The sequence below is a fragment of the Microtus pennsylvanicus genome, chromosome 6 (assembly GCF_037038515.1).
Source record: "Microtus pennsylvanicus isolate mMicPen1 chromosome 6, mMicPen1.hap1, whole genome shotgun sequence".
Classification (NCBI taxonomy): Eukaryota; Metazoa; Chordata; class Mammalia; order Rodentia; family Cricetidae; genus Microtus; species Microtus pennsylvanicus.
The window spans coordinates 71,357,177-71,370,063 of record NC_134584.1 but is presented as its reverse complement, the minus strand read 5'-3'; the positions used below and the strand labels follow the sequence as shown (position 1 = coordinate 71,370,063).

The 12,887-nt window shown below is 38.6% G+C and overlaps 1 protein-coding gene across 5 annotated transcripts in view; it reads left to right on the top strand.

The window, feature by feature from the left end:
• Positions 1-11,073, top strand: part of Mctp1 (multiple C2 and transmembrane domain containing 1) — a 569,227-nt gene extending 558,154 nt beyond the window's left edge. For 3 of the 5 annotated variants that reach the window (XM_075976420.1, XM_075976421.1, XM_075976422.1), the window contains 4 exons: positions 699-808; positions 3,481-3,590; positions 5,938-6,035; positions 7,155-9,089. In XM_075976420.1, the coding sequence (XP_075832535.1) occupies positions 699-808; positions 3,481-3,590; positions 5,938-6,035; positions 7,155-7,226 (390 nt within the window). In that variant the 3' untranslated portion in view covers positions 7,227-9,089. Of the gene's footprint in view, positions 1-698; positions 809-3,480; positions 3,591-5,937; positions 6,036-7,154 lie in introns of all 5 variants that reach the window. The other 2 variants (XM_075976418.1, XM_075976419.1) reach the window with 1 other exon arrangement.
• Positions 11,074-12,887: the final 1,814 nt, after the last annotated feature.

Sequence of the window (12,887 nt, the reverse complement as noted above, 5' to 3'; positions counted from 1 at the left end):
CATGCTCAGTATTTCCTGCATCTGAAGTGTTTGTTTGGTCAAGTCTAGGGATACAATTCAGTGGCAGGGTCCTTTACAAAGCCCTTGGTTCAACAGAAAACAAAAAAGTACAAGAAAATATGCAGAGACCCAATTAAGGTGTACTGGTTGTGGGATCAAGACAGCAGGTTGGAGTCCAGGCTGTAGTTCAGTTGCTAGAGTGCTTGCCTAGCATGCACAAGGCTCTAGGTTTGATCTACAGCACCACATAAGACTGTGGTGTGGTGTGATAGAAGAACATTCCCGGAGTCCTAGCACTTAGCAGGGTAGAAGAGAATCAAGGCTTCAAGGTCATGCTCACCCACACAGTAAGTTCCAGGCATCAGGTCTTATCCTGGGAGGAGATTGGTGAAGAAGAGAGAGACTGGGCTTGCTAAGTGAGTCTTGCCTTAGCTTTGGCAATTATTCCTGTCTCTACCTCCTTGTTTTCATTCCTCTGAGCAACAGAATTCAGGGTTCTTGGATTGCATCCATTGGGTACATTTCTCCTGTCATTTTTCCTGAAAATTTCATGAGCTCCAAATATCCATTTGCATAAATATAGAGATGAAGCACACTTAATGTTAAAAATGCAAGAGAGGGACTGTCCAAAGAATCAAGCAAGAACCAATATATATACCTTTTACTCATACAGAATTTCTTTCTTTATTGTATTTTAGGATGGTGAAAAAAAAGGATTTATAAACAAAATCTATGCCATCCAAGAAGTCTGTGTCAGTGTGCAGAATATCCTAGATGACGTGGCCTCCTTTGGTGAAAGGATAAAGAAGTGAGTTGTGCTGGCAGCCTGCTTGACCCAGAGGGAGGGCTGCAGCGCCCTTCTGTCAGGCACACGTCACCATCCCATGATGTTGTTCAGTTTCCTCTTGTTTTTGTGAATACTTGGTTTTATGATGGTCCTGTCAATTTCCTGCCTGATGTTTAGAATATATTGGTGGAAAAGAAGTTATAACTGTAGCTTTAAAGGTACAGCACTGTCCTACACTTCAGCATACGTTTTCATAACGACTTTGTTCTTAAAAAGAATATGAAGTCATGGAAAGGTGGTAACCAGGACATCTGTACTGTATAAGTCTAACTAGACTTTTGACAAGTTTAATATTGTCAAGAAATAAGCCACATTTCATCATTTAGAAAAAAAATCACAGAATTTTTTCAATTATAAAAGAATTCTCCATAATTAAAAGTACGTTTAAGATTTATTTATTATAAGTAATTTATTTATTACAAGTAATATAAGTATGTGGTATGTATGTGTACCACATGTGTGCCTAGTGCCATGGATGTCCCAGGGGAGAGTTGGAGCCCCTAGAACTGGAGTTGCAGGTGGTGGAATCATCATGTGGACGCTGAGAATTGAAAGCTGCCCCTGCAAGGACAAGTGCTCTTCACCACTGGTCATCATATTTGTGTTTGTTTGTTTGGTTTTATGTGTGTATATATTTTTTTGTGTTTGTTTTTATTCTTGAAATAGGTTCTCATTGTGTAGCTCTGGCTAGCCTGTAACTCAGAGATCTATTTGACTCTGCCTCCTGGGATTAAAGGCGTGTGCTACTACACCTCCCTTTGATGAAGGAATGTGATTTATTGAGATATAATATATAAGTAAGGAGCACACACACACACACTCACCCCAATGTATTTTTTTCTGAGACATGGTCTCCCTATATAGTTCTGGCTGTCCTGGAATTCACTATGCAGACCAGGCTAACCTTGAACTCACAGAGACCCACTTGCCTGTTTCTCCAGTGCTGGAATTAAAGGCATGTGCCACTATGCCCAGCTGGAATTTATACTTTTATTCTCACATAGTTTTATTTTAAATAATTTTATTTTTTAATACATTTAGGATGTAAATCAAGAGAGAAAGAGACAGCAAAGAAGTGCTGGGACCAGTCATGTGCCACCATACTGGTTACTAATATACTTTCTGAAATGAATATTTTCTCTAAACAATACAATAGTGTATTGATAGTAACTGACTATTAATTCAAGATATACTGAGGCCTCACAATAGCCAGCTATTTGATAACTGGCCTGTAACAATTATCAATAACTGTTTAAGAAATGCTGCTCTATAGCAGGAGAAGCCTTTATTATTCATGACCAATAGTATTCTGTAGACTTAGATCCTTGGTCACACACAGAATTTAAAAGGAACAAATTATTTAAGCCAAAAGTATGAGTCACCATATGGTGCTGTTCATATGGTGCTGTTGCAAAGACAATGCATTTTTTTGTATAGTTTTTAATTTCCTACATTTCCATGTATAAATCAATGCTGAGTTTCAACTTTTCTGTGTGCTACATAAAATAATCCCCTTCTTACCTCTAAATGTATTTCTATGCAACTGTCTCACAGTTTTAAAGACTAAGTATGTCCGTCTCTCTTTTACTTGCATTCTTGTAATAACCGTCCCTTGCCCCTTTGCCTATCACTAGAGCATGGCATGAAACCCTGAATTTGGGGCCCACCTTTACTGAGCATTATGTAACACTGTGCTGACACAAGTGAATATCTCATCACCAACAGAACCTGCTAGCTCCCAGCTCTCTTCACTAGCTTGTTAGGCAACCAGTCAGTGTCCACTACTGTCTCATCACCTTCTGTGACCTGACCTTCCTGTTATCAGTCTCAGCATAGTAACGCTGGAGACCCACCAGCTCTGTTCGGCTCTCATCTAGTCCCCCCCATTTGGATTCCTTTTCCTTGTTGTAAATGGGTACTAGAGAGACCTTCAAACCAGGGAGGATGACAGTATCATCCAGACAGCTTAAGTGAGGAGTTTTATTTGGGGAAGGCAAGAGAAAATGGGAGAGACAGAGAGACAAAGAGAGGGAATGAGAAAGAAAAGTGAAGAAGCAGGAAAGTCCTGTCTATGCCTTCAGAAGTGCACAGGAGGAGAGAAGGGGAGGCTCGGGGGAGTGGGTGGAGCTTGTCTCTTAAAGGACAGGCCAGCATAATGCCTGAATCCCAACACCCCCTCCCTGATTTCTACAAAGCTGAACAGAAAGGGAGTGTTCCTAAAAGGAATTCTAAAATTTAAGGCTCACACAGTGCTCCAAGAGTTGCACGTACTGCAAACATCCATTCCCAGCATGGGCCTATGGTGTTTTTAGGAGGATGAGTGGTGGACCCCTATTGTATAAAATTTAAAAATAAAGAAGGTTGGGTAGTAGTTTTAGTAGCAGAAAAAAATATTTTTACTATGTATGGAGGTATCCAAGTTGTGTAATGATTTTAGAAAATGAAATTCCTGGGACAACCTAGTGGGGCTGGTAGCAAGATCCTTTACCTGGGTCTGAGTTCATGAATGAAACCGATTATGACTAAACTTTGTTCTCTGATAGTCAACTGTTACTCAAAACCATGTTTATCTTAAGTCTCCTTTAGAAAACTGTGAAGTGCTCACGTTATTGATGTGTTACTTTTCCATTCAGTACTTTCAACTGGACTGTCCCATTCTTAAGCTGGCTGGCCATTGTTGCCCTCTGTGTGTTCACAGTCGTTCTGTACCTCATCCCCCTGCGGTACATTGTGCTTGTCTGGGGTAAGTAAAGCTTTTGGAATAACAACAAACGCTCCAGCTGTTTTAGCAGCTAAGAACAAACTGTTTTTAAGAGATGAGTTATAGCATCAGCAGTGCTCTGTATTTATGGCCATGTAGGCACTCCATGACGGAAAAAGGACAGGTCAGTTAAAAATCACAACAGCATAGAGATTTAGGTCCCAGTGTAAATGCATTTTTCTTATCTGGCACCACAGCTCCCATCATACTATAAACATGTACTGGTACAGATTCTTCATATATCAAAGTGTAACTTTGTCTAGATATCACTGATTTATTTTTACCACTTAAATGCCAATGGAGGCACTTTAAGCCATGTGGTACGTTTAGGACAATATACCTTTTGCTACGGTATTTTATCTTGTGGATGTCTGTAAACACAGTACCAGTTGCCCATTTAAAAGGTCACTTTTAGGACTCAGAAAAAGCCTTACCAGAATTTACAGGCTCCTTAGGAACAACCACAAAGCCTACTAAGTAAGAATGCTTTTAGAAAAGTCTACTTTAAAAGAGATTTCCCCCCTAATATTTATGCGATTTTGCCACATGCTTCCAGCAGTCCGTCCCGTCCCTCTGACCGAGAGCCCATTCTGCCATATGAAGAACTGGAACTGAAGTTTTCTTCTTTCTTGCTGAATTTTTTGGTTTAGAAGACCCATTCTTCAATCCTTATAATCCAACACCATATAGAAACACTTTCTATTTGCCCCTCGTCACTGAACACATACATCAAGGATTCCTAAACTTAAAAAAATATACAAGGATGGAAAATTGGCCTTGACCCAAGAAAACATGCTTCTATTGTAAATGATGGAATTTTTTACAGAGTTTGTTTTGCATCCCAAATCATTAAAAGAAATATACCTGAAGAAAGTGAATTAAGAACAACAGTCTCCATCCAGTTTAGTTTTAAGATTCCCATTTCGGGGCTGGAGAGTTAGCTTGGCAGTTAAGAATACTTACCAGTTTTGCAGAAGACCCAGTTTTGGCTCTCAATACCCACACAACCACCTATGCCAATGTTCTTTTTTATCCTCCTGAGGTATGTATACACACACACACACACACACACACACACACACACAATTTTTAAATAATAAAAATATTCTTGTTTTCTTTCTCCTTTGGCCCATGTTTCCACTTTCCCTTCCAGTACTGCCTCTAGCCCCTGGATGGAGGGCAGAGAAAGTAGTGATTGTATTTTTCTTTCCCAATTTCTACCATTCAATTAAGTCACCAGTTTTCCTATTCAAAAGATGGGGCTTTTTAATTTTGATTTTAATTTTACCCTATTCTAGCCTATTAAGCCCTAATGTTTCATTCATTTCTCTGATGGTCAGTGCAGATACTATCTCACCGAAGAGTTTAGGGTAAAGAATAACCATATCTTCCTAGGATATGGGTTCAGTCTTGCAGAACCATTTCTATTGCCATGTGGCGAAAAATCCTTCCCCCCACTGACCTTCCTCACTCAGCTTCTCTGAAACTGGAGCCTAAGGCTCCATCTGGCTATGGAGTGTTTCAGGCCATCCGTATGGCCCCAGTGGCTAGCTGTCTTAAAAATAATTTCACAGAATGTTTTTGAGTCTTGTTTCATCACATGAAAAAATTCAAAAAATATTATTTATTTTAGTGATAGGTGACAGCTAAAATGTTAAGAAATCCAGGACATAGGTCTCACATGGCTGGAAAGAGACCAAGACCAATGTGACAGAAGTTCATTGTATAGGAACGCCATTAAGAGCCGAGATCTCAAGTCTATCCCTCAGTTTGCAACTGTGTGTTGATTTAATGCAAAGCTGAATACTTTTCCCCAAAAATTTATGGCAATATTTTTCATTTCAATTTAAACAATAACCAACCATCAAATCACATGACTTCTAAACATTTAGTTTGCTTTATAACAGTACCATCTAAAATAAATATCTTTGGAAAAGAGAAAAATAATAAATTACCTAACAATCACAACCTAGAAATGTAGACAGGTAAGTCTCATCATGCCTAAACATGAAGCAAATCGTCTTGGGACTGCAACCCTGAGAACCTGGTCAGGCAAGACACTGTATATCCATCCCTTCTAGGATCCCTTTTGTTTCCCCCAAACCTCACCTACTGGGAAGAAGCTATTCAGTTGTACACAGGAAAAGCAAGCAGCAGTTCAGCTGGGCAAGGTGAAGGAGGTGCTATACTAACTAGGCCACCCTGTTAAGGCTAAGGGGTAGCACAAAGTTGATGTTCAAATCGCCATAATGCCTTCTTCAGAAATGTGCTTTGCCTAACTCCACACTCAATAATGAACTCAATAATGTTTGAAATGTCACTTTTTTAGGTATTAATAAATTTACAAAAAAGCTTCGGAGTCCATATGCAATTGATAACAATGAACTACTGGACTTCCTTTCCAGAGTCCCTTCAGATGTACAAGTGGTATGTAGATTAATTATTATTGTGCTTGTTTTGACGGAGTATGACACTTCATTGTCAAAGGCCATAGAAGTGTCTGTTAAAAGCCAGTGAAGCCACGTTCAGAGAGTCCGGTTTGATCACATGCTCCATCAGTCTTTGGATTGGAGAGGGAGGGGGAGGGGGATTGGGGGGAAGGGGAGGGAAATGGGAAGAGGGGAGGAGGTGAAAATTTATAATAATAAAAAAAGAGAAAAAAAGTCAATGAAGCCCATTGCAGTTTTTTGGCAGGACTTTAGCCATCTAGAAAAACCTATAAAGAACAGAGAGCACAAGATTGAAAGTCAGTCATCACAAGGCTTTTGGGGAGAATGTACCCCAAGAGTCAGCCATCATATGGCTTTTGGGGAGAATGTACCCCAAGAATCAGCCATCACATGGCTTCTGAGGAGAATGTACCCCAAGCCCAGCTAAGTTTGTGAAGAGACAGAGAAAACAGAGTTATTTTAGATATAGATGATGGACGCGAAATGGTGATTACAAGCTATTTGTGCATATTGTATAAATTCAATACATTTTAAAGACTCATGTTAATGTATATTTTAGATTAGGGAGAAAATGTTTACATTTGAAATGCTATAGCTATCTCACAAATCCTTTGGACTTAACATGTACTAACAGACTGATTTCAAAGTGAAATAAAGGTTTTGAATCACAGCCTTGAATTAGGTTTAGTGATCACAATTTGCATTAGTTTCAGTTGAATTTTTTCATTCCATATATACAACCACGGGCTAGGTGAAGATTAAGCCTGTATTTAATAAACAAACTGCAAAGAATCATTATCCAGCTCTTCAAAAATAGAGATAGATTTTCTTTCCTTGTATCGTGTTCCAGTCAGTAACAGTCACAGTCCGTTAGCAAAGCTCACATGAGCTTCAGGCATTCTCTGGCAGATTTCCCTCCTGACTCTGCCTCCAGCCCCTGCTGCTCTTTGCACCAGCTGGAGTTCCCACTTGGCTTCTAGAACAGCATACTCCCTCCCCTTCACCTCCCTCCCCAAGCAGTCTCTCATTCCTTAGCTTTTCCTTCTTTGCCAGGAAGTGGCCACCTGACCAGTCTTTTTCTGAACTGTTTAAACAGGTGCAGTACCAAGAACTGAAACCAGACCATTCTCATAGCCCATTTAAAAGGAAGAAAAACACCCTTGGCTAGCCAGCTCCCAGCACTGAGGGACCAGCACGCCTGGAAAGATAAAAGAAAAACCCTGCAGCCTCGGCAGCATTTCTTTTCTTTCTCCTTTTTATTTATTTTCTCTTTTTATCATGATAGAGAAATTTGTAAATAGTGTACAAAGGCATATGTCTTTGAAAATATACTTCCATTGTACAGACTCAACTTGATAAAGGATTTTAACTAGTGGAGTGTGGAAGCCTTGTTAGCTACAACCAACTGAAAGAATAAAAATAATGGTTATAAAACTGGAAGCACATTCCTCGAATTACAAGTGAAAGAACTAGACTATCAGATTAAATGCTCAATTGTACTATGATTAACCCTACATAAAATATATATGCTGATTTGATTTTAGGGTTTTTTTTTGTTATGTGACGACTTCTTATCTGAAATGCAATTCATTAGTTTTTTTTAATATTTATGTACAAAATGTACAAAAGAGGGGAAACCCCAAACATTGAATAATGGAAATGTTGCATTTCAGTATTACACCCCGACTTTCACTCCTGTGTAAATACGTTACTCATGAATAGCTAAGGCTGATTTTAAGTTCATGAGGACAGGCACATTCATATATTCTGCTGTGTCCTCATACACAATCCCTTAAGAGAATCTGAGATTCTATGAATAAAACTCTTAAGCCTTCTATCATTCCATCCAAAACCTTAAAATCTCTCCAGAAATATATTAAATTAATACTGCCAGGTTTATAAGTGATTATCAGGGGTTTTATATATACCACTATTTAATTTATACTGAGTTAGCAAATTAGCAAGCCGATTTAGCTGTCAAATATACTAGCAAAGTAAATCCATACTGCATTTGGTATCAAATTATGCCCTTGTATATCTGAAAAAGTAAATTTAAGTGTCCTCACAGGGGGAAGAAAACAGTTTGAAAGAATAATGCTTCTCCATTAGACTACTAACATGCTTTTTATTAGTGAGCTTTAATGTGGAGAACGCAGTGGACTAGAGAAAGGCCAGTGCTTCATCACATCATTTATGAAGAACGTTGATAATGCATGAAAGCCTGTTTTGTAAAATAAACGTTTAAAGTGGTTACCATTAAAAATGTTTCTCTAACCACACTGAATACTTTAACAGTGCATTCCGAAGACCAAGTCCAGGGTCTATCAAGGGAATTTACCTCTGCAGAGATACTTGGTCAGTCAGTGAGAGTGTCTTCACTGACTTTTAAAGGAATAAACTCAATGGAAATTGCTGCAATATTTTGCACTATTTTATTAATTGCTATTAATAAATAACTGGGGTGAGATGAAGTTGGGGGTTGTGCTGGACAATGTAGAAAAGCAGAAATATATATTTCACTCTAAAGAAATTCTTTAAATCTCATCAAAGCTGATTTTTAAAGTATTTTTATTTTAGAAATATGTTGTTAAATACTATTTCTTACAATAGAACTATTTTGATGTTTATACACTAAGCTTGGAAGAATGTTGACTAAATTCCCTTTCTACAGAAAGGCTTTGACCTCACCTCAACATGCTCTATCTAGGGTATCATATTTAAAACGACATGCTTATATCTGTATCCCATCACTGTTTGTTGCAAAAACATACTACTTTATGAAGCTGGCCTATTATGAGTTTATTGATGAAATCCTTTGGTCTAAGTTCTGATTACACCTGTGTGAGACTGATGTTCTGTGCGGTGTCTACTCAAATGTCTAAGTCTGACATCCATTCTCTAACTTAGATGGACCTAATGGACCATTACCAGATGACTGAGTTTCCTTTGTTTTCTTGTGTAAGATTTCAGATGCTTAGTTCGATAGTAATTTCGACTACATGTTCACTTTCATTAAATACAAAAGAAAACATTTTTTCTATGTAAAATCACTATTTTTTTCTGAGTTATGAAATGCACAGTGGGGTACTGGGTGCATGTTTGTTCATTAGTGATACTTCACTTGGGGAAACATTTGAGCAGGGCTATTGAAACATATTGAAACCCTGGCTACAGTGAAAACTCAGTACCTTTGGCACAGTAAGCATCCAGTGAAGCAGAGAAAACTATCTGGAGTCAGAACGTCACCTTCAAGCTAGCCCTCAATACTTTCAGAAAACAATATATTTATAGGGCCAAATGAATAATGGATTCATTTGATCCATTCGTAGGATTTTTAATTTTCATGTATAGGTGCTTTTTATATTTAAGAAGGATACCTTGGTTTTCAGTTGCTTTTTCCCCCCCAGAACTGAGAACTGAACTCAGAACTTAGCCCCTGCTAGGCAAGTGCTCTACCACTGAGCTAAATTCTCAACCACAAATTAGATTTTTTCTTTTTCTTTTTTTTCAAGTCAAGGTTTCTCTGTACAGCTTGGTTTTCAGAGAAGTCTGAAGCAAATATTCTAAGTTACATGAGCGAAGTTCTAAGTTATACTGAACGTGGCCCAACATCTATTTGCATTGTTAAATGTAGCAGACATTGTGAACTGCTCAACAGTCTATATTTACATTCACACTACCGTAATTGTTGTTTAATGCTGTTCTCTGGACAAGACAAATGCCATCTTCCTTAGATCAACTTTGCCAACTCGTTGAAAGACCATTATAATCACGCTTACAGTTGATCCCTCAAAAAAGGAGTGGGCATAGAGGAACAGTGAGCGCAAGATTCTAGCAATCTGGATGCAATTCTGCCCTAAGTACCTGTGACCTTAAAGAGGTGTAGAGTATATAGGCAGGTCACTTGAAAAGGAGCCACATCTATGCAGGAATGGGGAGGCATAATTCATACTGGTCAAGACTTCTCAGTGCAGTTGCTTTGGGGTCATCCATGCTTCTGTAGGTGACCCCTCATTCATCTTCTCAAAGTTAGTCTGATAAACTTATTGGTTCACCAAGCTGAACTTTGGTAAGATGCTTTGGTTTGTCACTGAGATCACATAACGAGTGGTAGATAATGTTTAAGTCTCTACGGAGAAGGGATTGTGCCACCATATACTGGGATAATTCAGATATCTTGCCCTTTTGTAACTTTCAACACACTGTTACCTAATAGTTCATTTTGTTAGTTTCAGACTCAAACTTAGGGGTTCATGAGAGGGAGAGGTATTCTAAATTAATTTTGAGCCATTCTATGCACCAGGATAATGTAAGTTAAAATATTTTTTACATGACCTGTGATGCATTTATTGTGTATCTACTGTATAACCCTGAGAAGGGCAATTATAGTGTATGTGTGTATCAATAGTATAATTAAACCAAATTTGTAAACAGACAAATTTAAATGGTATGCTTATGAAAGTAACTTTTTAGAAGTTTCCTTAAATTTCAACAAGACTCTGGCCTCTAACTTACAATCAGCCTCCCAAGTGCTGGGATGAACAGGCGAATGATGAAATTGAGCAGTTAAATCCTATCCAGTGGCCATGGGGTGGGGTGGGGGGGACTTTCTACTTTGATGCCAAAATCCAAAGATGTCTAATATTGACGCCGAAATATAGTAAGCATTATTCAACTTATAAGCTTAAATACGCCCGGCTGCTTACAATACTGTTCAGTAATAGTGCTTTGGTGCTCAGGTTCAGAAGAAAGGTAGAAGGCACTTGGTGGCTTCAAATACAAACTAGCCAGTATTAAACTTAAGACAACCCCCCCCCCCCAACAAAATAAACAAACCAAAACAACAGCAAAAACCTCTGCTCTTATTAAAGCATGTTTAAGTTTTGGAGTTTGCAATGTTATGTGTCCAGATGGTTAGTCACTGATCTGATTAGAGTATGTGGAGTCAGCCTTTCCTAACTGCTCGGTTGAATTAAAGCCACCTAAATATAATAAAAATGTCTTTTATAACTCTCTTTCCAAGGCTGATTACTGTAACTCACTGAAACAATGACAACAGCAGCAGAAAGTATCCCCCTTTTGTTGTGAGAATTCTTTTACACTCCTTTTCCACATTCACCCAATGGAACCTTGTCTAATGGCAGGCACATGAGAAGTTATTTTAGCTGAAACACACCAAGAAAATCTCTATATTGGAACACTATAAAAGCATGCATTCCCCCCCCCCCGCCCACTCCCACTAGGGTTTCTGGTTTAAAAGTAAAAAGGAAAAGAAAAACAAAACATCCATAAAACAAAAACACAAAATGAGACAACTAAATATATAATTGTTCTCTAATTTCAAGTTGTTCAATCTTTCATTCTAAGCTGAAAACAATAAAAAACAAAATCTACAAAATATCCTGTGTGTAGTACTACACCAATATTTTTGTAAAAAACAATTTTTTAAAAATCTGTGTATCTTTGAATGCAGTGAAAAAAGGGTATTTATGTGTACCAGTGTTTGTCTGCATGTTTTTAAAGTGCACTATACATACAATGCCCAGAGGCCAAAAATGGGTATTGGATCCCCTGGAAATGGATTCTCAGATTATGAACTGCTGAGAAAAACTTCGGTGCTCTCCAAGAAAAGTTAAGTACCATTAACTGCTGAGTCTCCAGTCCCAGGACTACTGCTGAAAGGCGACAATGGGACTGCATGTTCTGCTCTCATCAACTAATAGGGTAGAGAGCTTTAGCTCAATATCTGTGTCAATGCGCTCTGTATGTATCAAAATAACTGCAATGCAGGCCTTCCCTGCTCTATGTTTTTTAATGTTCCCTCAAAGAGAAAAGGAACAGCCCCAATAAGTCAGTGAGGAACCACCTGACTTCTCTGGAAGACTGATCTGAGGAAATCCCGAGCTCTAGCTGTTAGTCCTACTAGTGAGGAAAGTTCACATGGCTCAGTCTGGGGTCAGTGGCTAGCTTTAAACTGGCTTCAGTCAAGTTAAACGATTTTATTTTGCCTGGGTTCAAGTGGTGACAGATTTTGAAGAAATGCTAAATTTGTACAGAAAAGAGGCCACAGGATTCCAACAATTTTTAATTGTGTTCTGCATTATAGGAAGTGCCCAGGACAACAGCCAAGCACCAGTTTCCACAAAGACAGCTGGATCACAGAAGGGAGCAAAGGAGAGAAAATACCAATTATTTTTCTCAAGATTCTTTTTTATAGTTATCAGAGAAACAGAATCCATACAACTAAATACCCCATAAAATATTCTTACACAGTAGTGATTCCAACAACTCTAAACAAAAACTGTATGTGTGGTCCACTGAAGATCAATTCTGCAAAATACATGGTTCTACTTCCTGTTACACGAAGGGGCTTGCTTGTGACAGGAGGAGGTTACTTCCAATTTCTAGCAAATTTACAGAATCATATGCTTCTTGCATTTGTCCTAGACTTGTGAAACACACAGAACATACCCAGAAAGGTCAAATGCCCAAAACCATTTGAAGAAGCCCTCCTTCCCCAATTTCATTTCCATTTCATTTGTTTGCTATTTAAAATTTCCCTATTAGATGTTCAGAAGTGGGGGAGGCTATTTAGAGGTTGAGACTATGGTTCTTTTTTTTAATTTTTATTTATTTATTTAATTTTTTTATTGAAAAAAATTTCCGCCTCCTCCCATTTCCCTCCCCCTCTTCCCACTCCTCTTCCCCTCCCCCCACTCCTCTCCCCCTCCCTCTCAGGGTTCCCTGCCCTGTGGAAAGTCCAAAGTCCTCCCCCCTCCATCCTGGTCTAGGAAGGTGAACATCCAAACTGGCTAGGCTCCCACAAAGC